This window comes from Ciconia boyciana, chromosome 14 (genome assembly GCF_034638445.1).
Source record: "Ciconia boyciana chromosome 14, ASM3463844v1, whole genome shotgun sequence".
Classification (NCBI taxonomy): domain Eukaryota; kingdom Metazoa; phylum Chordata; class Aves; order Ciconiiformes; family Ciconiidae; genus Ciconia; species Ciconia boyciana.
Window position 1 is genome coordinate 17,203,296 of NC_132947.1, and position 21,500 is coordinate 17,224,795.

At 45.5% G+C, this 21,500-nt stretch overlaps 1 protein-coding gene across 3 annotated transcripts; it reads left to right on the forward strand.

Moving 5' to 3' along the window:
- Nucleotides 1–569: 569 nt before the first annotated feature.
- Nucleotides 570–21,250, forward strand: PIGU (phosphatidylinositol glycan anchor biosynthesis class U). 3 transcript variants are annotated; one of them, XM_072879281.1, is made up of 12 exons: nt 577–784; nt 2,580–2,644; nt 3,949–4,008; nt 4,974–5,036; nt 6,676–6,785; nt 8,497–8,597; nt 10,602–10,699; nt 12,912–13,066; nt 13,568–13,711; nt 14,527–14,651; nt 16,498–16,640; nt 19,509–21,250. In XM_072879281.1, exons 1-12 carry the CDS (start codon nt 655–657, stop codon nt 19,620–19,622), a joined length of 1,308 nt encoding a protein of 435 aa, XP_072735382.1. In that variant the 5' UTR covers nt 577–654; the 3' UTR covers nt 19,623–21,250. The 3 variants fall into 3 exon arrangements, with proteins under 3 accessions (XP_072735383.1, XP_072735382.1, XP_072735384.1); XM_072879283.1 differs by having other exon boundaries at nt 649–784; nt 2,549–2,644; XM_072879282.1 differs by lacking the exon at nt 14,527–14,651 and having other exon boundaries at nt 570–784.
- Nucleotides 21,251–21,500: the final 250 nt, after the last annotated feature.

Consider the following 21,500-nt stretch of genomic DNA (forward strand, 5'->3'; position numbering starts at 1 on the left):
GCGCTCAGGTGCTGGCGCACTGGCTCCCAGGCTCCGAGGCACTGGGGCCGGCTCCGTGCAGGACGCGAGACGGCTTCGTAGGGCGGCACGGCCGCCCGCGGGAAGGCCGGCGAGGAGAGGGAGCCAGGCCCTCCGCAGAGGCGGGAGGACGAGAGTCCATGTGCAAAGCGAGGAGCGGAGGGCCCTGACCAGACCCACGGAGAGGCCTGGCCCCGCGAGGCGCTGGCACAGGCCCCACGCCCAGGCTCTGCCGCGCAGGCGGCACCGGCCGGCGAAGGACAGCAAAGGTGCCCGGAAAGGGGCAGCTCGGCGGGTGGAAAGCGGGACACCCGCCCCGGGCCCGGCCGCCCCGGCAGAGCGGGCGGCCGCGGCCCCAGCCTCCTGCCGCCGGCCCTGCCGCCGGCCCAGCCGCTCCCGCTCCCGCCCTCGCCCGGCAGGCCAGGGAAAGCAGCCCAACGCCTTCGCACTCCGGCTAAGTTCGCCTCACCGCACTCGCCGTAGCTCTCAAGCGGTGTCGGGAAGCGGTGGGGCGGCGCGGCGCGGGGCCTCCTGGGATATGTAGTCTTCCCGGCCGGGCCGGTGCATTGGCGCCGCGTTCTCCGGCGCCGCCCGGGAACTACAGGCAGCGGCACCTCGCGGTGTCTGCCCGCGAGGATGGCGGCTCCCTTGGTGCTGGTGGTCCTGGTGGCCGTGACGGTCCGGGCCGTGCTCTACCGCTCCAGCCTCGCCGCTTTCATCTCCGAGCGGGTCGAGGTGGCGTCCCCCTTAAACGCCTGGAAGCGAGGTGAGGCCCGGCGAGCCCGGGCCGGGGCACCGCTCCCCCGGCGCGGCTGAATGGGCCGAGGCCCGCGGGGGTGGCGGCGAGGGAGCGGCGGCCGCCCGGGGCTGGGGATCCCCAGGGGCCGGGAGCGCAGCTGCAGGCGGGCGGGGGCCTGTCCCGGCCCGGCGCCAGGCTGGGGCACGGCCCCGCGGGGAGAGGGCCGGGCTACAGTCCCGGGGCTGGGGAGGGGCCCCTCCTCTCCCGGGCCCCACCGAAACGGTGCGTGGCAGTTGTCCCCGCGGGAAGAGCGAGTGCTCGGCAGCTGCAAGGGGTCGGGAGGGACACGGGACCGAAGGCAGGAGGATGGGGTTTAGCCATTGTGTGCAGCTGGCTTGGTTGCACTTGTACAGACTGGTTGTGTCACAGATGCATGTAAAATGGAAGAATGACAAAAGCTGGCACTGAAGATGTAGCTTCAGCAGCCGTGATTGAGTTGCTTTCGTTACGCTTTAACGGCAGAAGCGCTGTCTTATGGTGTGAAGACGACTGCATGGTTCCCAGCTCGTGCAGAGCTATTCACCATTTCACTTTCCTTGTTCCGTTTGTGGCCCCACACGTTGTTACCAACATGATACAAATTCTCTTCTGAAGACTGAAGTACAGTTTAATCAAGGCTTTTTGGTGGCATTCCTCTCTATAGCATCTAAGCCTGTTAGGAACCTTAATTTATTTTAAAGACAGCCCTTTGGGAAAATAATACCCAGTTACTATGCAGGTAAAATTATTTGCAGCTTTGGGGTGGAAAACAGTGGCACAGAGTAAAAAAGGTCAAAAGCATGAATGCATTTGTTGACATAAGGCCTCTGCTCCACAGTGTGTAGTACTTCACACTTCATGGTTTCAAAATACAGCTCCCAAAAATTCCCTTGCAGCAATGGATGCTTTCTAAATCTTACCTTAGAGACTCAAGGTAGGCATCTAGAGAGTAAGGAGCACAATTAGGATCACCTTGAAAAGTCTGGGCTGTCATCGTACGGGAACTTTGTGGCAGAGACAGAATCTACTTCTCCAGCATATCACTGAACCTCTTGATGCTTCCTGCAGTCTCCTGCCTCATTTCCCTCTCAACAAACGGACCTATTTCCCGTAGCTTCTTTCACTGCATACGCTGCTCAATCCCCAGGGAACCTTTGTGCGCAGTAAAGTGGAGATCCTATGGAAAAACATGTGCATGCATTGCAGTGCAAGCTGTAATTACGTGATTGGAAAGGATCTGAATTAAGGCTGCAAAATGTCAGGAAGTTTCAACAACAGATAAAGCTTTTAGCTTTGCCTGGTAATAGGTATTCATTTCTGCTCTTTTATTGTGGTTTTGGACGTTTCAGGTCTCTCTACCTCTAATTAAGCAAAATAGTTCAAATTGTATATTATATCATGATTTGTCCTCTTAGAATTAAGTATTTCTCCAGTGTAGATACCATGTATCACATAACAGGTGACTTAAAATCAGTAGATATCATACATGTGATTTATATATAGTTAAGTGCAAAACATTTCAGCTATAACATTTTTAGGTGAAACAAATAAATAGATTACAACTGACCATTCAGTTACTAAAGAAATTTGCATGGCAGAAATAAGAAAACAATCCATTCTAGCTGGTTGTTGTCTTTGTGAGATTTTCTGTCACCCATTCAGATGGCAATTCAATGTGAGATTCTTATGAGCATGGGTGTTTTAAAAACTATAGTTTTACCATAATGAGATTTTTCTCTTTCCACATTACAGGATTCTAATGCAGGCATTTTGTATGTTTCAGTGGTCGAAGGATTAGCTCTGCTGGATTTAGGGGTCTCGCCGTATTCTGGAGCGATTTTTCATGAGGTTGGTATACATGCTTCATTTTAAATGTGATATTCACGTGGCACGTTTCTTAGTTTTACTGCTCACGGACTGGCAAAGGCTGGGGACCTGTCTTGTCCCAAAGACTTCAGAGAACTTGGAGTCGTGTAGTTGTCTCTGCAGCAGTTGTATATGTAGTGACCAACGAGGAAATGCAGTTCATCATGGAATAACTTGTTGCTGTGCAGATGATAGACATCGTAATATTTATTACTGCATAAGGAGAGTCTGAAATAGGGGAAATCAGTAATAAGTAAAATACTCTGTTCACATCCAGATATTTCTGTCAGCAGAGGCTGGAGCAGGGAGAGACAGTGTCCTTGTGAGTCTGAACACAATTTTACTGCATCTTGAGTTTCTGCATTTGCAGAAATATTAATGTTAGCACAAGCATGCAGTACATTTATTCCTCATCTTGAAAACATCTTGTTCCTCCAAAGACTTAAGCGTCTGTGGAGTTTTTGTGCCCTCGAGTGGTCTTACTGATATGAAGGTACACTCATACATAGTGTCACATAGGGATGAGGCAGATACTTTATATACCTCTGAAAACTTGTTTCTCTTCAATAAATTCTCCTTTAAATGCAATTTTCTCCCAGACTGTGAAATATTTTCCCGTGCTTATTTATACCATCACGTTATTTTAAAAGTATTTCAAAAGAAATACATTTTCTCATAGTGAAGTCTGAATTTACACCACGTAAATGTAGTACTTCCAAATTAAGCTTTTCTGTCAAAGGAATAATTCAGAAACATGCTCTTCCTCTTACCCTAGAAGGGAAAAGCTGTGGGAGTAAGAGGATGATAGGACTGTAGTCCTCCTGCTTTATGTTTTTTAACATGCTTTCTTCTTTTTGCTTTATAAAAGACTCATCTAAACAACAGGCTAAACAATGAAGCCAGCTATGTAGGAAATACTTTCAGAAGTACCTGCAAACAACCTGAAAACATAGCTTGTCTAGAAAAAATTATTTTCTAAAGCTGTTCTTTATATGCTTTCTATTGTAACTCTACCACTATACTAGTAGAATTGAAAAGTTGGAATAGAATATAATTTTCAAAGTTGATGGTGTCTTTTATGAAGTGTATTGAGAATTTTGCAAGGAAAAAGACCAGTAAGTGTGCTTTGTTTAATCACTTTACTCTGAAGTAACAGCGTTGTAGAAGAGGCTAAGGGAAATTGCCTTTCGCAGTCTCTCATAGTACTACTCCATTTTTCTCATCAAATTGCCAGTTGTTTTATCTGGACAGTATTTGATGTGGGTTTCCCTTCTGCTCTCTTTTAGACCCCGCTGATAATATATCTCTTCCACTTCCTGATTGAATACGCTGAATTGGTGTTCATGGTAGGTGCTCTGGGAAAGCTCCGCTTGAAAGGTCCCGTTCTGTGAAATGCTGAGCATGACTTTCCTTTTACTGCTGCAAGAATCAGGGACCTTCAGCCTCCCTGTAGTTCAGATTCCTGCTGAGCTCACAGTTTAATTAGAAAGGCAGCTGTGCCTGTACAAACCCACGTTCAGGCTTTTCCCTTGTACGTATTATTTATTTTTTGTAAGTTCTTGGTTAGATAAGTATTCCCGGAAAGGGACAAGAAGTCAGCATTTGGTTTCAAATTTCAAAGGTTACCTCTTAAAGGTCAGAATATTTTGTCCCCCCAGCCTAATCCCTACACTGCAGTGTTTCTCACTAAAACCCACTGCCAAACCCCAGGCCTGCAAAGAGAGCACAAACAGATTAGTCCTCCAAATGTCTCTTATAAACTGTTCTCTGAGCTCTGCATAATTCAGAAGGACAGAAATCATATAGCTGGCTGCACATGCCACCTGGTGGAACCTCTCTCCCTAGATCCCTGCTGGGCAGGTCTCATGCAGAGCTAACAGCCATCTGCGTTGTGCTTGTGCTGATTGTTCAGGTGACTGTACTGCTGCCTGGTAAGTTTGGGACAGCTCAAGGCACTGTCATGCTGGATTAATGGACAGGTGGGTTTAGCCAGCTGGGCACTGCCCCAGTGTTGCCTGTGCTCTAATTAGCCCAGTGATTCTATTACCCTCACATACTTCTTTCCCCTTAATTCCCCATTCTTTTGTTTTGTAAATATTAATATCTGTGATACAGCTCATGGCTTCAGGGTTAAGCAGTGGTGTGTGAGCACAGTGTACAAATCAGCAATCTAGTGTTTTTAAAGCTTGTTTTTTCTTCTCGTGAGCTGAGTCAGATTGGAGTCCTTATTCAGCATTGCAGTACTGTCTAATATCTTTTTTTCCATTTGCTTGTTTTGCTTACAAAGTCTGTCTATGCCTTGTTTTTTTAGATAACTGATGTGCTAACTGCAGTTGCCCTTTACTTGGCCATTCAGGACTTCAACAAAGTTGTGGTAAGCTGACTTGCCAGTGTTGCTGATTGTCTTCTCCTAGCAAGTATAAATATCTTGTACCAAAGAAAACACATGCCAGAGGATGCAGTATCAACCAGTCCTTGTTGCAGTAAATCTGATTGTATCTGGATGATCAGTAAACATGGGGACTGAATGTGGTAAACAGCAGAGGTATTTTAAGTTTTGCTGTGGCAGTATTACGGTAAGAAACAAATTAGTGTCTGTAGCTACCATGCTGCACTTGAATGATGATCACAGCAGTGTAGATTCTTTAATCCAAAAGAAGTATAAGGAATCTGAGAAATTTGTGAGGTTGCAATAGCCAATGAAATACAGACAAGTCGAGGGTCATGGTACACAAGATGGGTGTGAGATTTTAAAATGTGTACTGAAAACCCACCTTCAGTTGTGGCAGTGTGAGTATGCAGAATTTGAGTATGCAGAATTTAATTACTAGACTATGGATTTGGCAAGGCTTTTGGCAAGACTCGAGCACTCCCTTTTCTCACCTCTGCTCCTGCTACAATCTTCTGTACATTTTGTAGCTAGAGCCTGGAATGTTTTACCCTGAACATGGTTTGTGTTTGCACACAGCATGAGTTAATACACAGATTGGTAATGTGTAAAGGAAGGAATAAGCCTTCCAAGGATGCTGAGGTGACATAAAAAATTCTACTGAGCAAGGTGAAAGTCTGACACCAAATATTACTTGTTCCCTTCAAATTATAAGTATGTGTATTTTGAAGTGGGTGATTCTTCCCAGCTCTCTCACACAGAATGTTCTTTGAGCTACTTATGAAAGCAGTGCTGTGCTCTCTGCAATCCTAGAGGGGCAGTGACCAGTATCAACATGAACAGGGAGGTTGCATTTTCTACAGCATCTGTGTGGTCTCCCATCCAGCTACATACTTGCTCCTTGTCCTCTGACTTTGAGGTTGAAGTAGTAACTCATGATAGAACTGCAGACCTGTAAAAATCCTGCATATGAGTTACTTTGCTCGTTGAGAATTTATTGCCAATATCTCTCTCCTTCTGTTCTCACCATGACATGACGTAGTTCAGTAGGTTCATAATTCCCTCTTGTCTCTATAGAGACAAAAGATTTGTCTCTAGATTTGTCCAAGATTTCTCTTTTGTCTCCACAGAGAGCATCATAGAACGAGATAGATTAAAGAGAGAGATTTTGGTCCCTAAAGGAGATTTGGCATAGAGGTATCCATCTTCAAAGTAACAAAGACCACATACTTCTGTGACTTGTTTTCTTAGGGGCTTGTATGTTGAACAGTGAATTTAGAAAGTCAACTTTTCATTGGAGATCCAGAAAAGCTTTAGGAAGATTGAAAGTATTCAACTCTAGTGTGGTGAATTCACTGTCAGCTGTGTCAAGAGTTAGACACAGGTAATTAAGGAAGTTCAAATAAGTAGAGATTATCTGCTTTCTCATGACTTCCACTTCAGTTGTTAAGTATTTGGGAAAAGAGAGGGGGTTTTTGTCCTGTTTGTACAACACCTCACATAACATGAGTTTTGGCTCACACCTGGACCTCATATGTACTGTTCCACAGTAATGGAAATCCTGAGTAATAAGAAATAATGACTTTCCTCATCTGACAGTTTTTGGTCATTCTCCCTTCTTCAGTTTAAAAAGCAAAAGCTCCTAATAGAACTGGATAAATATGCACCAGATGCGGCTGAACTCATCCGGACGCCCATGGAAATGCACTACATCCCCCTCAAGGTAGCACTATTGTAAGTATTGCTTCTTGTAGGCTGCAGTAGGCTGCTTTGGTTCCTCAGCTCCCTTTGGGTTTTATTTGTCTGATTTGGGGCTTCAACATTTGTTGAAGATTTCCACTCCCCCCCCCCTCCCAATTCTGAATTTCCTATTATACATAAAAATCCCCCCAGCTCTGAATACTTGATTTGAAAGTGGAAAGCAGATGCTTTTCCAAATGTTTGTTGCCAACAAGTAAATTCACTCAAGCCCCCTAAGACAGGCTCAACGGCATAAGGTCATTCATTTGGTAGCAAGAATGTTGTGTCTGCACAGATCACATTCGCATTTATTTTGCCTGTACGCTAATGCCATCAAAACTGATTGTGTGCCTCCCAAATGTCTCAGGTGTCTTTTCAGAAAAGTCAGGAGAATTTTTGAGCAGTTGAACAAAATGATAGCTGAATATCACAACTTGAGTATTTCAGAATTGCTTATAATAATTCAAAGATATTTTCAGGTTGTCATCTTAATAATGTCATGTCTTGGTGTTCCTCTGTATACTAAACTTTTTTATTTCAGAAAGCTTCAACTAAAATAATGTACAAGCAAGGTACTTAATGTCAAAGAATTATTTTTTTATTGGGGTTTTGACGTGAATAATTTATTATCTGAATTATTCTGTGTCAGAGAGAGTTTTCCATTAGATAAGTTGTTATTTTTTCTTATTTTCTTATGAATTTTGTAAAACGGTAAATTCCCCAGGGCTAGAAAGGTAGAGTCTGTAAATTGCACACTGCTTTGTATTTAACATTGTTGCACATTACCACAGCAAAGTTGGCATTAAGTTGTACCTACCCTGCTGTAGGCTGTCTCTCTACAGAAAAAAGCCAGGCTGGGACTCAGAGAAGTAGGAAAAATGTTTATGTAAAGAGATAATTAGGAAATCATCAGCCCTGTCTACTCTGGTGATTGATTTAGTTATCAGCAAGGCTGATCGATACATTATCTTGCTTATTGTATTGGTAATCCTTCCAAACATTTTTCTGTGCTTTTGAGGTTATTGTAATTCTCATTTCCAAAAGGAGCTGCAATCCTTACTAATTAAAGTGTAGCTGCATTCTGGAAGGTAAAGGTGTTCAGAGTTTGCTGTCTTTCCATAATTCCAGTTAAAATATGCCAGATTTTCATAGCTGGCAGGTTTTGTGCTCAGATCATGTCGCGGTGAACAAAAATGATTGCTCTACCATAGCAGGAGTGTGCAGGTGCAATTGGGTTGGGGGAAACTCTGCTAATGTCTCAGGATTTGTTTCCGTCTTGCTATCTTCTTATTTTTATTACTTTCTCAGTGTCAGTAGATGTGAGTCGCAGAAAGTGTTTACTTTGGACCCAGTATTCCTAGGTCTGACTGAATAAAGGCGCAATGTTTCTGCAAAGCAAGGAACATTTTTGGTAGTCGTTTTCTAGGATAGAACTTGCATTTTAGACACCTTCCCAGCTGTCTCCTTTTCTCCAGTGTGCTCCCTGTGGCCACTGTGTCCAAGGCTACAATCCAAGGATCTGGCTTTTGCTCCAGACTAAAGAATCTGTTCAACTGAATTAATTTGATGATGAGAGGATCCCATCAAATGTAAACAAACAAAAAGAAATGGCAAATTGCATCTGTTTTTCCTTTGAACGTCTCTTTAATTAGATGGTATCTCCTTTGAATGGCATGAATGTAACTCGAGCTTTGCTCTTTTTCAGCTATCTATTAAACCCCTACACTGTGATGTCTTGTGTGGCCAAGTCCACCTGTGCCATCAACAATACTGTCATTGCATTCTTCATTTTAGCTACAATAAAAGGTAATGCAACGAAGAAAAAATGGTTCATTATGTCTTTCTATAAAGATTAGAAAATTAGCAGAAATTAAATCAAGGTGGAACTTTACAAATATGATTGCTACAAAGATCTCAGTGAAACACATCCGAAACAGGGACTGGAGCAAGGTCAAAGTTCTACCTGAAATCACAAGAGATCAAGAGACTTTATAGTCAAGTCAAAACTTGCTTTCATCTTAGTGTGCCTAGGAGTTTAATCTCTAAAAACTGACTCCTTTTCGTGGATGACTTTGAATAGTTTTCTGTTTATGAAGAAATGTGTGTCTGTGCATTGGAGGACGTAAAGCTCTGCTGCTCTTTCTTTTGTACATGAATATGCACTTAAAGCATTGTATACAATTTATTTTCAAAGTGTATCTTTGAACTTTTATTCAAAAGCAAGCAGTTGCCTGCAGCTATTATTTTGCTTTCACTCACAGTTGTAACCTTGGTTTGAAATTAGCTAATTGAGCTTTGGGGAAGCAGAAGCAGTAACCAAGGAGCCATACCGGCACAGTTGAATAGACTATGACAGAATAGCTGTTTCATTCATTTTGCACATAATGCCAGGTTTCTGTTTCTTTTATGACTCCCCAGTGCTAAAGTCTTTTAGCATATGGGATTTGTACTCGTCACATAAGTTTTAGGAGTTCTGTGCTGGATCAGAGGCAAGGTCAGTCTGATCTCTTGTCTCCAGCAGTGTCCAGACCCAGACATTGCGAAGAAAGCTGATATAGATTGTCTTTATTAGTGTTTCCAAAAGGAAGTTTTCCTCCAATTATTGACTAATGGAGGCAGGAGGGGTTTTGATTTAAAAGCATTTGCAAAAGCAAATGAGTGGGGTCCGTTTAGTTAAACTGATTTTTAACTGTTCACTGATACCATAAGATGAATGGTTCAGTCATAGATAAAACTGTAGTGGCTGTCCCCTGTGTTTTCTCCCTGATTGGGAGTGTGGCAGCCTCTAGGTTTTAAAGTGGGCAAAGAGAGGATACCAGATTATGACTATGATATCTGGGTACCAATTCTTTAGATCTGTGCAGAAGGATAGGGAGGTTTCTGTCTAGGAGAGTGTAGTTGAAGAACGGAGAAGGCCCATCACCAGGTAACCCTGTATTTTCTCTTTCAAAAGGTGACAGCAGAGAGAAGCTTACCGAGTGTTTGATGTCAGTAGGCTGACAATTAGACCAGTGCACTGAGTCAGGATTCTTGCTGTCTAAGCTGTATTTTTACAGATGACTTCCATCAAGTGACATAAGACTTGACATAAGATATAAGCTATAACCAGGCTACTGCACTGGGTGCTTGTATTTTTATTGTTTAACTTGGGACCTTTTGGACTTGATTTCTGGTGTTGGTAGTTGGGCAATGTGAGTACTCAGCACTTAACTCAACCTGAGACACCTCAAATAAAGCTTCCTCAATAAAGGCATTCATACTTTTAAGACCACTTGGAAAAGCTGTGCAAATCCTTTCTATGCCTCAGTTTTGGTATCTGTAAAGTAGGGCTAATGCCACTTTGTTCCTTCAGCTGCAGACTTTTGCTTGCTGTCTTTCACAGAGCTTTGCTGAGGGCCCTGACACATCCTGGTGACGAGGTTATACAGCATGCCCAGTATGAGTATAACAGCTGTTTCATGCGGATATGACTTAAGTGAATTGATTCCCACGCATAAATAGCAGCCAGCATGGTCTATATATATAGACTGAATTACATGAATGTCTTTCTGTATGTGAATGATAGGAGATATAAACCAGTCAGCAGTTCTTTCTTGTGGGAGAATCACCTTGGTATGAGTCATTCTCCATTCAAAATGTAGTTAAGAAAAGGACACTCTCCAGGACACATTCTTCTAAAAATGCCTTTAAGTGGTGTTCTGATATTTGTAAAGCCCCTGCAGAAGGCTATGCATTTCTCCCCATTTGGACTTCCTGTCTGTAAGGCTGTTTAAATGTTCCTTACAATGAACATACTCTTTTTCTTTGCAGGTAGTGCCTTCCTCAGTGCTGTGTTCCTGGCCTTAGCAACATACCAGTCGCTCTACCCTCTCACATTGTTTGCTCCAGCACTCCTTTACCTTCTACAGGTAGATGATTTCTAACTGTTGGTACCTGTTGTCTTCTTGTAGCTGTGCAGGGACAGTCCTTAGCTATTGAGAAGGGGAGTCGGGCAAGTCCTGAGTTTCAGAAAAAGTTACTCTCCTCAAGCCATGGGAAGTTTGAAGCCTTAACGGGGATGCCTGTGCATAGAGAAAAGGGAGCAGAACGTCATCTACAGAACTGGCTGGTGTTCAGCTTGCCTGAAATAAGTGCTATTCGTTGTGTCGTGTGAATAGCAATGAGGATTTTAGACCTGGAGAGGAGGAATGAGGAGCTGTATGTTTGAATCACTCCAACTCGGAAATGCTGAGTTGGAGCTTAATGGCAAAAGGCATGTGCTTGTGAAAGTGGCTGGTTGCCCTTGTCCTTTCTCCCTCCCCATTAACAGGATCCCTGAATTCCAGCAGGGCTGACCTTGATTGTTCATGGGTACAGAGTGCCTCAACACAGACAGACACTGCTCCAGGCAAAACTAACCCAGCAGTAGGCTGTAGGCACATCTGCGGGCAGGGCTAGGGTTTAAAGCTGAGGCAGCTCTTTGCTAGTGAGTGGATTCATCACCGGTTTGCCTGCATGCTTCCCACTGGTCTCTCTCTTAGCTCTTGTGCTGATACTGTAAACAATGACTTAACTGAGAGTCCAAATTATAATGCACGTAATGAAAACTGATCATTTGCTAGTCTTGTTCTGATATGGGTGCAAGGTGAGGCTGTGACCACTAGCAGACGACTCTTATCCCAATTCACAGATCACTTGGTGATCACTTTTATTATTTTTGCCATTCTGAAAGTCCTGCTATTGAGTATTTCACCAATCTTTCTTGGTTGCTTCTGTCCTGTCTCCCTCATGATTTTTATAGCTAATCTTAACTACAGGTTCATTACAGCCTATTCTCAAATCTCTGAGCTTCAAAAGAGAATGGAGAGTCAGTTCTAGTCCATTTTCTTTCCCTGACTATCTGACATGAATGTCTCTTAATTTTTTTCAGAAATTTTATTATTACTCTTTGCAAGACAAGAATTTCTTCGGAGTCAGTGTTACTTTTTCAGTTTGATAATTTTTAGGAGCATTTACTTTATACATTTTATATTTTGGTCTCATTTGTTCTCTTAACTTTAGTCAAAGTAAAGTGGCAGTAAAGTACAAGCATTGTGCTCACAAGCAACAAGTGCTTTGATATGTGAATGCCTAATTTGCAACTTTTAAAGGGGATCATGCTAGTGTGTGTTCTTTTATCCAGATTTGTAAATGAACTTTCCTGCATTCCTTGTACAGAATTAAATAGCTTTTCTCCAGCTCTTTCCAATCTGTCCTGCCAAAAATCCTTGGTAAACTTGCTTACATTGTTCCAGCAAGTGGCGTTAAACACCCTATGACTGAGAAAACAGAGCATGCTTTACACAGAGCCCACATCAGTTAGAGCTGGCTCTCTACATCTCCTGCCAGTGTAAACCCTAGTACCAAATGGAAAAGCTGCATCACTGACTTGGAGCTGCAGAACTCTGAGCAATTCCCAAAGGCGTTTGCCGCTTTGTGTGTATTTGTCTTTACAAATGCAGTCAGGGGACCTCTTGGAGTGAGATACCCACATGTCATGTTATGTGGCAAGGGCTTGTGCTTGACCTATCAGGACATGTGGCAGTGGCAGGACTGAAGCAGTTGTCTTTGTCTGAGGAGGCAACCTTTTAGAGGGGCTCCTTTGTGCTTAGGAACTCACTGGATGTCCTCTTTCCCTGGTTTCAGCAGAGCATGAGTGCCAGTCTGTGTGGTGGAGACCTGGCGTCACAGGGTGGTGGGTCGTGGAGCAGGGCTCTCAGTCATCCAGTTGATGTGGGTTCGTGCAGTAGAAGGCAGGCAGCAGTACACTATTGCAAACATCTAAGATACAAGTGTAGCTGTGAGGAGGTGTGTGTAAATCTTACTTTGAGTGCATGAGACTTCACTTGCTGCAAGCAGAAATTACCAGTTTAGCTACTGTATTTTCAAGCACAGTTCTGGAAATATGTGCAATGTGTATGACTCAATTGGCCAGAGTGAAGAACATCAAGCAAATTGTGCTTGAGAGCTGCTCCTTCTAGTGCCGTGGTGCCAGTGTTCCATGCTCTCTTTCATCAGTTTAAAATGATGTTCTGAACACTCAGGCTTTCTTGTGGCTTTCCACCTGATGAGGATATCTGACTGCTTGTATTTCATTTTCAGCGTCAGTTCATACCAATAAAACTGAAAAGTAAAAGCTTCTGGCTCTACACCATGCAGTATGCAGCCCTGTACCTGTGCAGCCTGGTGGTGATCATCTGCCTCTCCTTCTTCCTCCTCAACTCCTGGGATTTTATCCCATCTGTTTACGGGTTTATGTAAGTATGAGGATTCTTACTGCTTTTTCTGTCTAGCCCCCCCCCCCCATGTTGTTTCTTGTGCATCACACACAGGTGCCCCACTCCCTGTTCTAAGGAGTGTGTGATCTCTGATTTTACTGGCAATGCAAGAAAAGAAAGAGTGTGTGGAGGAGAGCAGGCATTAGCCAACTTCTGTTAATTAAGTAACAGCAAGAATTAGGGAAGACAGGAGGTATTTTCTACTGAGTTGATTGGAAATGGATTTGATCGTTGAGATACCATGGATGTGAAATTTTCGTCTCTGGAGAAATGTCTGCTTGGGAACAGTTTAAATCCTGCTGGGGCATAAGGAAGAATTAGTCCCTTTTCTCTCCAGATTTTCACCCCTTTGGTTTCTCTTCCATGGATTTAAAATATAGGTCCTCCATCCAGTAGCACACAATGATTAATTAATGTAAAAGAAGCAGGACAGTGAAAAACAACCATTTAAAAATGTTACCTTTTCTTTTCAAATTTCAGCCTTTCCGTTCCAGATCTGACACCCAATATTGGCCTTTTCTGGTACTTCTTTGCAGAGATGTTTGAACACTTTAGTCTTTTCTTCGTGTGCGTGTTTCAAATCAACGTGTTCTTCTACACCATTCCCTTGGCAATAAAGCTAAAGTAAGTATGTTTCTCTGCTAGTTTTTTTACTCTCAGTTCTCCAGTGGAAGCTTGTACGGCTGGCATCAGATGTCTGGATCTACAAGCCTGAAAAACAGGGCCTGTCCTCCTCATTTCCCAAAGTTTCAATCTTTATTCCTCTTAAATAGAGTGAGTTGGGCTCTGCTGTGCAACAGGCGTGTTACAGGCCTCAAAAGAGAGAGCAGAAATTTAGGCTACAGAGGTGCCTGCTCCCTGCCAGCATAAGCCGGTGTAGTCAGAAAGCAAGAACTCTTGGCCGGAACTTCAAGTTCTTTATTGTCAGAAAAAAAGGGAAAACTTGAGGACATTCCTAGCGGACTGCGCTGACGTTACCCTTCTTTCTGATAAAAAAACCCCATTAACACACCTGGATTCTCAGTGAGCTTATCCTGTTGACTTGGAATGGATACAGACGTCATGACATATCAGAGGGATAACTATGGGCTTCTCCAGATAACCTTCAGAGAGGAGGTGCTGATTGCTTTTTGGTGAATAAGACAGAGCTGGGGAAGAGCAGCCCAGGTGACCAACTGTATAAATGTATGTTGAGTGGAGGCACAAAGTTTCTGTGTGAGGGCAGTGAGCAGATGTGCATCCCCTTACACTGTTTCTCTGCAGTATATAAGCAGCTCAGTCTGCCCCACCCAGCACTCAGAGGCTTGTTTGGAGAGAACAGGGGTACAAGAGCCTCTTTGAGCCTATCCCACAGTACATTTGTGCCCTTGCTGATATTTATTTCCAGTTTCCAGAGACCCTACTCCATCCTCGTATCCTTTGTGTCTTATCCCTTCTAGGGAACACCCTATGTTCTTCATGTTTGTCCAGATCGCAATCATTTCTATCTTCAAGTCCTATCCCACTGTGGGAGACATTGCACTGTACATGGCCTTCCTTCCAGTCTGGAGCCACCTTTACAGATGTAAGTTCTTTGTGTTTGATTGTTCCTTATCTGGAATGGGAAAGGGCCTGTCCGATAATTGTCACCACTAAACCGAACCAGGCCCATGTCCTCAGGCTCTTGTGGCCTCCTTGGGGTGTCTGGACAGAGTCTTGATTTTTCTGGTGATACAGTCTCTAACGTGTCTTCAGGACTAGGGTTGAAATTAGTCAAGGAGGGAATTTTCACTTGTGCCTTATCTTCCCCCTCTCTCCAAGTTGTTCTGAAGATTAAGTTTTTTGTAAGAACCTTTTAGAGTCCTGCACAAGGGGTGTGGCTTATTTAAAGTACATCCATCCTTCAAATGCTTCACTCCCATTTGTAATTTGAACACTGCTCCTGCAATTGGCGAGTCCCCCAGCCTTAAAATCCTGCACCTCGCAGTGGTTCTTTGCTTTTGCATCTGCTTGTTTGCTTAGAGTGAAAGTAACTGAATTACTTACTCCAAGCAATTGTCCAGTTTTTCTGAAATGCTTCAGCTCTTTAAATCAGCAGAGAGCTTCTTGATGATTTTCAAACTCAGTCTCTAGAACCTGCTACACTGGGGAGATTTGGAAGCGCTGTGTTTTTCCTGGAGTTTCTTGTTTAAACCAGTTCTTTGACCAACCCTGCCAGGTTGTCCGTGCCTTGTGCTGCAGTCTTCTCTAACCCAGGCCAAGTGTGTTTACGGACAGCTAGCCTGCCTGATGTCAGGAGACATAATCAGGAGTCAAGAGACTTGGAGACCATCTGCTCTATTAGTTTCAGATTAAGGAAAGCTAAGGCCAAAGCAGCTGTGATAAAACAGGGCAGGAAGCCCCAGGCTAGCCCTGAGCATGTCGCAGCCATAGCAGGTGATGTACTTCTGCGAAATCCTTATTCAGCGTAGTTCAGTTGCACGTTCCAAGCATGCAGATAAGGGGACTATGACCAGTGAGAGGGACAGTCGTCTGTCACATGCTCCCACCCCACAGTGAGTGAATAGACCTACTGAACAAGAAGTTTAAAAGGTAGGTGCAAACAGGTTTGGATGTGACAATGCTCTTAAAATGTCAGATAGCTCCCTTCAGCCACAGAATGATTGGGAGTGTTTCAGTTACCTTCAGGCACATTGGCTGAGCTATAGCCAAGCAGAGCAACACAAGTGCTGGGATGAATTATAATACTGCTGCCAAAGGACAGGCATAAATAGTTCACAGAAAAAATCTCTTCTGGCCTAGTAGTTCCTAGCTCTTTTAGACAAAGTTGTGCTTGGTTTTTGTCCATCTGACACACACTCACGCAGACTAATGGATTCTGGCCACACTTGCACCTCCTAAGGTCGTGTGTTTGTCAACGCATTTGGCCTATATGAGTTTCCTCCTTTTATGGTGCTTTAATTTCCTTACCACCTCCCAAGAAAGTATCTCTTTTCCTATGGCCCACAGGTTCATTTTTTTTCCTTTGTTGTCAGCTTGACGAGGCTAGGGAATGGCGTGTTCTGCTCTCTGAATCGTGATGCTGGTGGAAAGGCCCTTCTCAAAACTGCTGGTTACTGTAGTGTAGACACCAAAAAGCCAAAGTACTCTGAGGAAGAGCGTTTGGAAGCAGGACCTAGAAGGAAAGAGCTACAAATGAGGATTTCACACTCAAGCAAAGGCAGAAGTATTTATTTTAAAGGGAAATATAGTGGATTTCTTATAAAAGCTAACCAGGAAATTATTAAAGCAAAATGTGAAAGATTATTGGAGAGAAGTGTGTGTTGGCAAGTGCCTGTCCCCCACTGCACATACCCTAAATACCATTGCTGGGTGCGTGAGCATGGCTGCTCAATAATGCATCATTTTAACAGCTTGGTTTTCTTTTGCAGTCCTCCGGAACATCTTCATCCTGTCATGTGTGCTCATTGTCTGCTCCCTCCTGTTCCCCGTTCTGTGGCATCTATGGATTTATGCAGGAAGTGCCAACTCCAATTTTTATTATGCCATCACGTTGACTTTCAACATAGGGCAGGTTAGTAGAGCAAGGCAAACAAGGCTGCACTTTGGGTAGGTCACTGGATCGCATGTCCTGTCAGGAACAGTGAATTCTGCAGGGTGTGTCTGGCTCTTTGCATCCTGTGTAGTCCTGCATAGCAGCTTCCTTGCTCCAGCTGAAATCCGCCTAGTCCTCACCTGGCACACTAATTACAAGAGTTCTTGTAGTATTTGAGCTATAGCTTAACAATGCAACTAGGCTGTACTGCAAGTTACATGGTCTGTTACATGATAGCAAAGGAAAAGCATCTCGGTATGGCAGGACTAAGAGCACATGTGAATGGAGAAGGTGAGCTAAGAGGGGAAATGGAAAAACCATGGGGCAGCAGCGGTGGGGCCTGACAACAGGCAGATGAGAACTGGTCATACGCGGGGACATGGCACCAATTTTTCTGAGCATTATGCCTCACTGAAACGTAGGGTTGTGGGCACGTGCAGGGTCCCAGTCACACCAGGGCTTGCTCTCCCTGCTTCTCTCAAGGCCATTCTAGATACATGACTTTCACTAGCCTTAGGGAAAACGGGGCTTAGCACCCCTGGGGGATGGGATTCAAAGTACGCAGTTGCTACAACCTTTTCTAAGTCCTTCCTCTTATCTGTGTGATTTCTTATGTCCCTAAGCCCTGGGACAGTTTCACATGTGGGTGAGTAGAATGTTCATTTCACATTAAAGTTGCCTTCATTTTGAATGTGCCTCAGCCATTCATGTTTGTCTGCTTCTCCTAAAACTAGAGGAGCAGTTTTGCCAGGGGCTGAAAATCACTTGCTTGTACATCCCCCAGCCCCTTGATAAATGGGGACAAACACCCGTTCTGTAAAAGCAAAAAGAGACTCCATGCAGTGAGTGGGGTGAGAGGGAGTACTACTAAGCAGGGCTTATAGGAAATTGGGAGTGGTTCAGTACCTCTTTAACTACATGTCTTGCTATGGAATGAAAGGAATAGTAAAACTTTAATTAGAGATGGACAGCGTTGATATTCTAAGAGGATTTTATTTCCTACCTGAGAAGGTCATAGCAAATCCTGCAAGGTCTTGTGCTCTGTGTAAATGCAGACAGAGCAAGAATCTGCTTTCTGGTTTCCTTGAGAGAAAGAACTAGCCCTCATCCCCACTAACCTCAGCTCTTCTTTTTCCCACTAAGACATCTGCAGAGAAGTTTAGTTAAAAGCAACATCAACCATATTGATATAGCATGTCAGTAGTCAGCCATGGTGTTCAGCAAAACAAGCGGACAGAATAAGCATGGCTGTTTTCACTCTCCCTGCCCACCTCTACCCTTCTACATCTGTTCTCCTTTGCACTTTCTACTCTGACCTCAGCAGTCTGCAGCCCTGTTTTTCTTTCCCTCGGTTTCCACCCGGTCCTCCATATCCTCCCATCCTGCCACTGAGCCTTCTCCACAGCCACTGTATTTAACAGTAACCCGAGCAGACTCTGGCTGACAGCCTGACTCTCCCTCCATCCGTCCCCTTAGCACTGCAGCATACTTAAGGTGAGGCTCTCCCTGGGGTGAATTCCCCAGGGAAATGGATGACCACCAAAGCGGTGCGTTAAGTGGCGTCTGGACGTTAGGGCGATAACTACTAGCTTGGTCTGGCACTGAAAAGATTTTCCACTCTAGTTATGTGATGGTGTTTCCAGATGGAGGAGGTCATCGTTCCTGGGGAAGGGTCGCACTACGAGAGGCTAAATGACAAAAGGCACTACTGAGCCAGCAGGTCCCTGCCTGCGCTTACAGCAGCCCAGCCTGCCCCTGCCGAGACGGCTTGCCCCAGGTGGCTGCCACTGAGACCCACTCTTGCATTCTCAGTGCTTTTAGGCAAGGGAGCAGTCACGCTGTGGTGACTCAGTACAACCAAAGTGGGGCTGAGGGGAGGGACCTTGTGATTTCCACATCAGGTTTCCATGTTCACTGCGGTTCTCCACAAGGCACTTCGGTTGTGATTTCACACTACAACGCGGCCGGTGGCAGTACCAGCCTAAGGTACGCCCATCTCCCGAGCAACACGGGACAGTGCCAACATCCGTGTGTGTGGCAGCATGCTCTGACCTGGATCAGGGGAAAATCTGGGGGATAGCCAGCTCTGTTCACCACTTAAAGGGAGACAGCGTGCAAACGTATACGCAGGGTTGGCTGCCCCACAGAGAGGGCTTGACAGCACAGGGGCAGGAAGGAGATGCAGAATTGATGGGGGTGGAAGAAGTGCTTCTATCTGCTCTTGCTCCTGGACATTGTACTGTGAAGCCACAGCTTGACATTTCAGCTCTCCTCTTCACCCCTTAGCCTGGTAAGTATTATTTTGTTAAACTGCTAAAGCTTCTGTTTGCTAAGGCTGCCCTGGGGAGCTGTGGTATTCCTTCTGCTGCCTGCAAGCTTCTTGCCCTTTCTAAGTAGAAGTGACAGTTGAACAACAATCACAATTGGAAAGTGCTTAATAGCAATCAGCAGCAGGAGACTCTCAGCATTTGGGTTGAACTGCATGACAGTGCTTGAGTGGAAGGAGTCTTGTGGGTGAGGCTGAGATAGCCTGTAAAGCTGTGGCAGAGATGGACCTGCCATTGTCATATATTTTAGCCAGTTTATGTAGCTACTGTCTCCTTAGCAGAGATGTCTGTGAGAACACACTGATAGAGCAACAAATAGATTAGTTTAAGTCTCCCTTGGCTTAATGCTGCAAGGCAATGGACAAGGAGTGTTCGCAGGACCACAGTGTCTCCTCTCGCAAAGCGTGATGAACAGCCTAAGAACTTCTTAAACCCCTTCAGAGTCCATCACAAACACCTGTCCCTTTTTATTCCTTGTTCTGAAGCATCACTGATGTGTCTGAACATCTCACTTCTGCAGATCCTGCTCATCTCGGACTATTTCTATGCCTTCCTCCGGCGGGAGTACTACCTCACTCACGGACTCCATTTGACAAGGCAAGACGGGACAGAGGCCATGCTTGTTTTGAAATAGGGATTATGCCCACCATTCCTTGGGACATGGACCACTCTAAGGAACATGCAAAGCTCGGGGTATGTCGGGTGGGTGGGGAAGGTTCCCTGAATGAGGTCTGGCTTTGGGAATGATACCTACTGAAAGAAAGGGCTGAGGTTCTTCTGGGAATACCCTCCTGAGCTGTGGGCTCAGTGCAGAGACTGTAAGAGCTGTAAGTAGGAGCTGCAGTGCCTCCCTTGGAGCATCTCCCTTCTTCCCTCAGCTGTGCTTTTCACTGCGACCTCAGCCATCAACTCTGGGCAGTCCAGCAAGAGCTCAGACCATAAACTGTTTACTATCGCTGCTTCTTGGAGGTGTTTGCTTCTCCTGGAAATTTCCCCTTCACTGCTTTGACCAGTAATGCTCCTGCTTGGCACAAGGCAACCTCTGGGTACCTGGTGCCTAAGCCCTGGCTGCAGATGCCATTTCTTGGTTCTCCTAGTGTTGTGGGATCTGGAAAAATCACATGTGCTCAGGCACAGTGGGTGCTTGTAAAACAAATGGGTGACCAAGGATGAATGACCTGTCGGAAGGAAGACAGCTGAAGCTGCTGCCGCAGGTAATAATCCTGGCACTCAAACACCAGTAAGAACTGGAATTGGGGTGAGAGCAGGAGCAGGGTGGGTACCAGGTAACTGCTGTGTCCCATTGAAGCAACACAGACACTGTCATGTCGGGAGCTGCACAAAGGCATTACAGGGTCTCGGACGAAGGAACGCTACTGTGGAGATGGACTCCCGCCGCTCCTTGTTTCTGTAGGGTAACAAAGCTTGGCAGTGCAGGGCTCACACTGTACCGTTGTGATGACTTGGGGCAGCAGCCTAGACATGGAACGAGCAAGCTGCCTGCCTGGGCTAGGGACCAGGAGGTGTCAAAATCTCCCCTTTAAGGCCCCAGACCAAAGCCAGAAGGAGCCTCAGCCACCGCTGTTGCGGAGTTGTTGGGCTCCAGGTGTTCCACAGCCGCTTAACGCTACGGGACATGCACTTCCCCATGTTACCCCCTTGCAAGTACAGTGATGGTATGTTGTGGCTGTGCACGGATTCCATTAAAGCACTACCCCTTGGTTCCCCCGTGGCTCCTCTCTGTCTGTGCTCAGACCTGCTCACTTCAGAGCTGCTGCCACTGCTGACCCCATGAATGTGACCCACCTAGGTGAATCCACCAGGCCGGCTTCTTGCTCTGCTGGTTGCATGGTGGCACTGAGAAGCGGTAACCACAGTGTGAAAGCCTTCTCCCTGGTGTCGGGGCAGCAGGCAGCCAGCTTCCCCACTCATCCCAAGAAAAACCCGAAGGGCTGGGAATGTGACAACATTGAAACCAAGCTGCACCTGGTACAGAGCAGCTGAGTGCCCAGGCAGTTGTATGAACAGCTCTTCTTTCCTTCAGGACAATTAAAACTTTTGCCTTACTGCACTGCTGTTAGGGCTTTGGTGGGGGCTTGTTAATCCGAGCCCAGCTCAGCCCCCTGCGCTCAGCCGCTCCGGCCGGGGCAGGCCGTGCAGCAGCCCTGCGCCTCTGGCCACGGCGGGGACACAGGAGGCAGGGCTGCTCTGGGCTGCCGGCTGTGTGGCATGTCAAGGAGCGTAAATAAACGGTGCAAGTTTTAAACACCTCTTGTGTGCTCTGTGTTTGGGAGGGGGGCGAGGATGGGGCGGTGAGTGGGGGCTCTGGGAGGCACCGAGAGGCGCGTGGAGGGGTTGTCAGGGGGCTTGAAAGCAAACACAGGGGTCAGGAGGGAAAACAAGTGGCCCTGGGGCACACCGAAAAGCAAACGGACATCGCTGGGGCATGGTGAAACCCACTCTGGTTTTAGGAAATGCCAGCTGTGCACAGTTCAACCCAACGGCAGTGTAA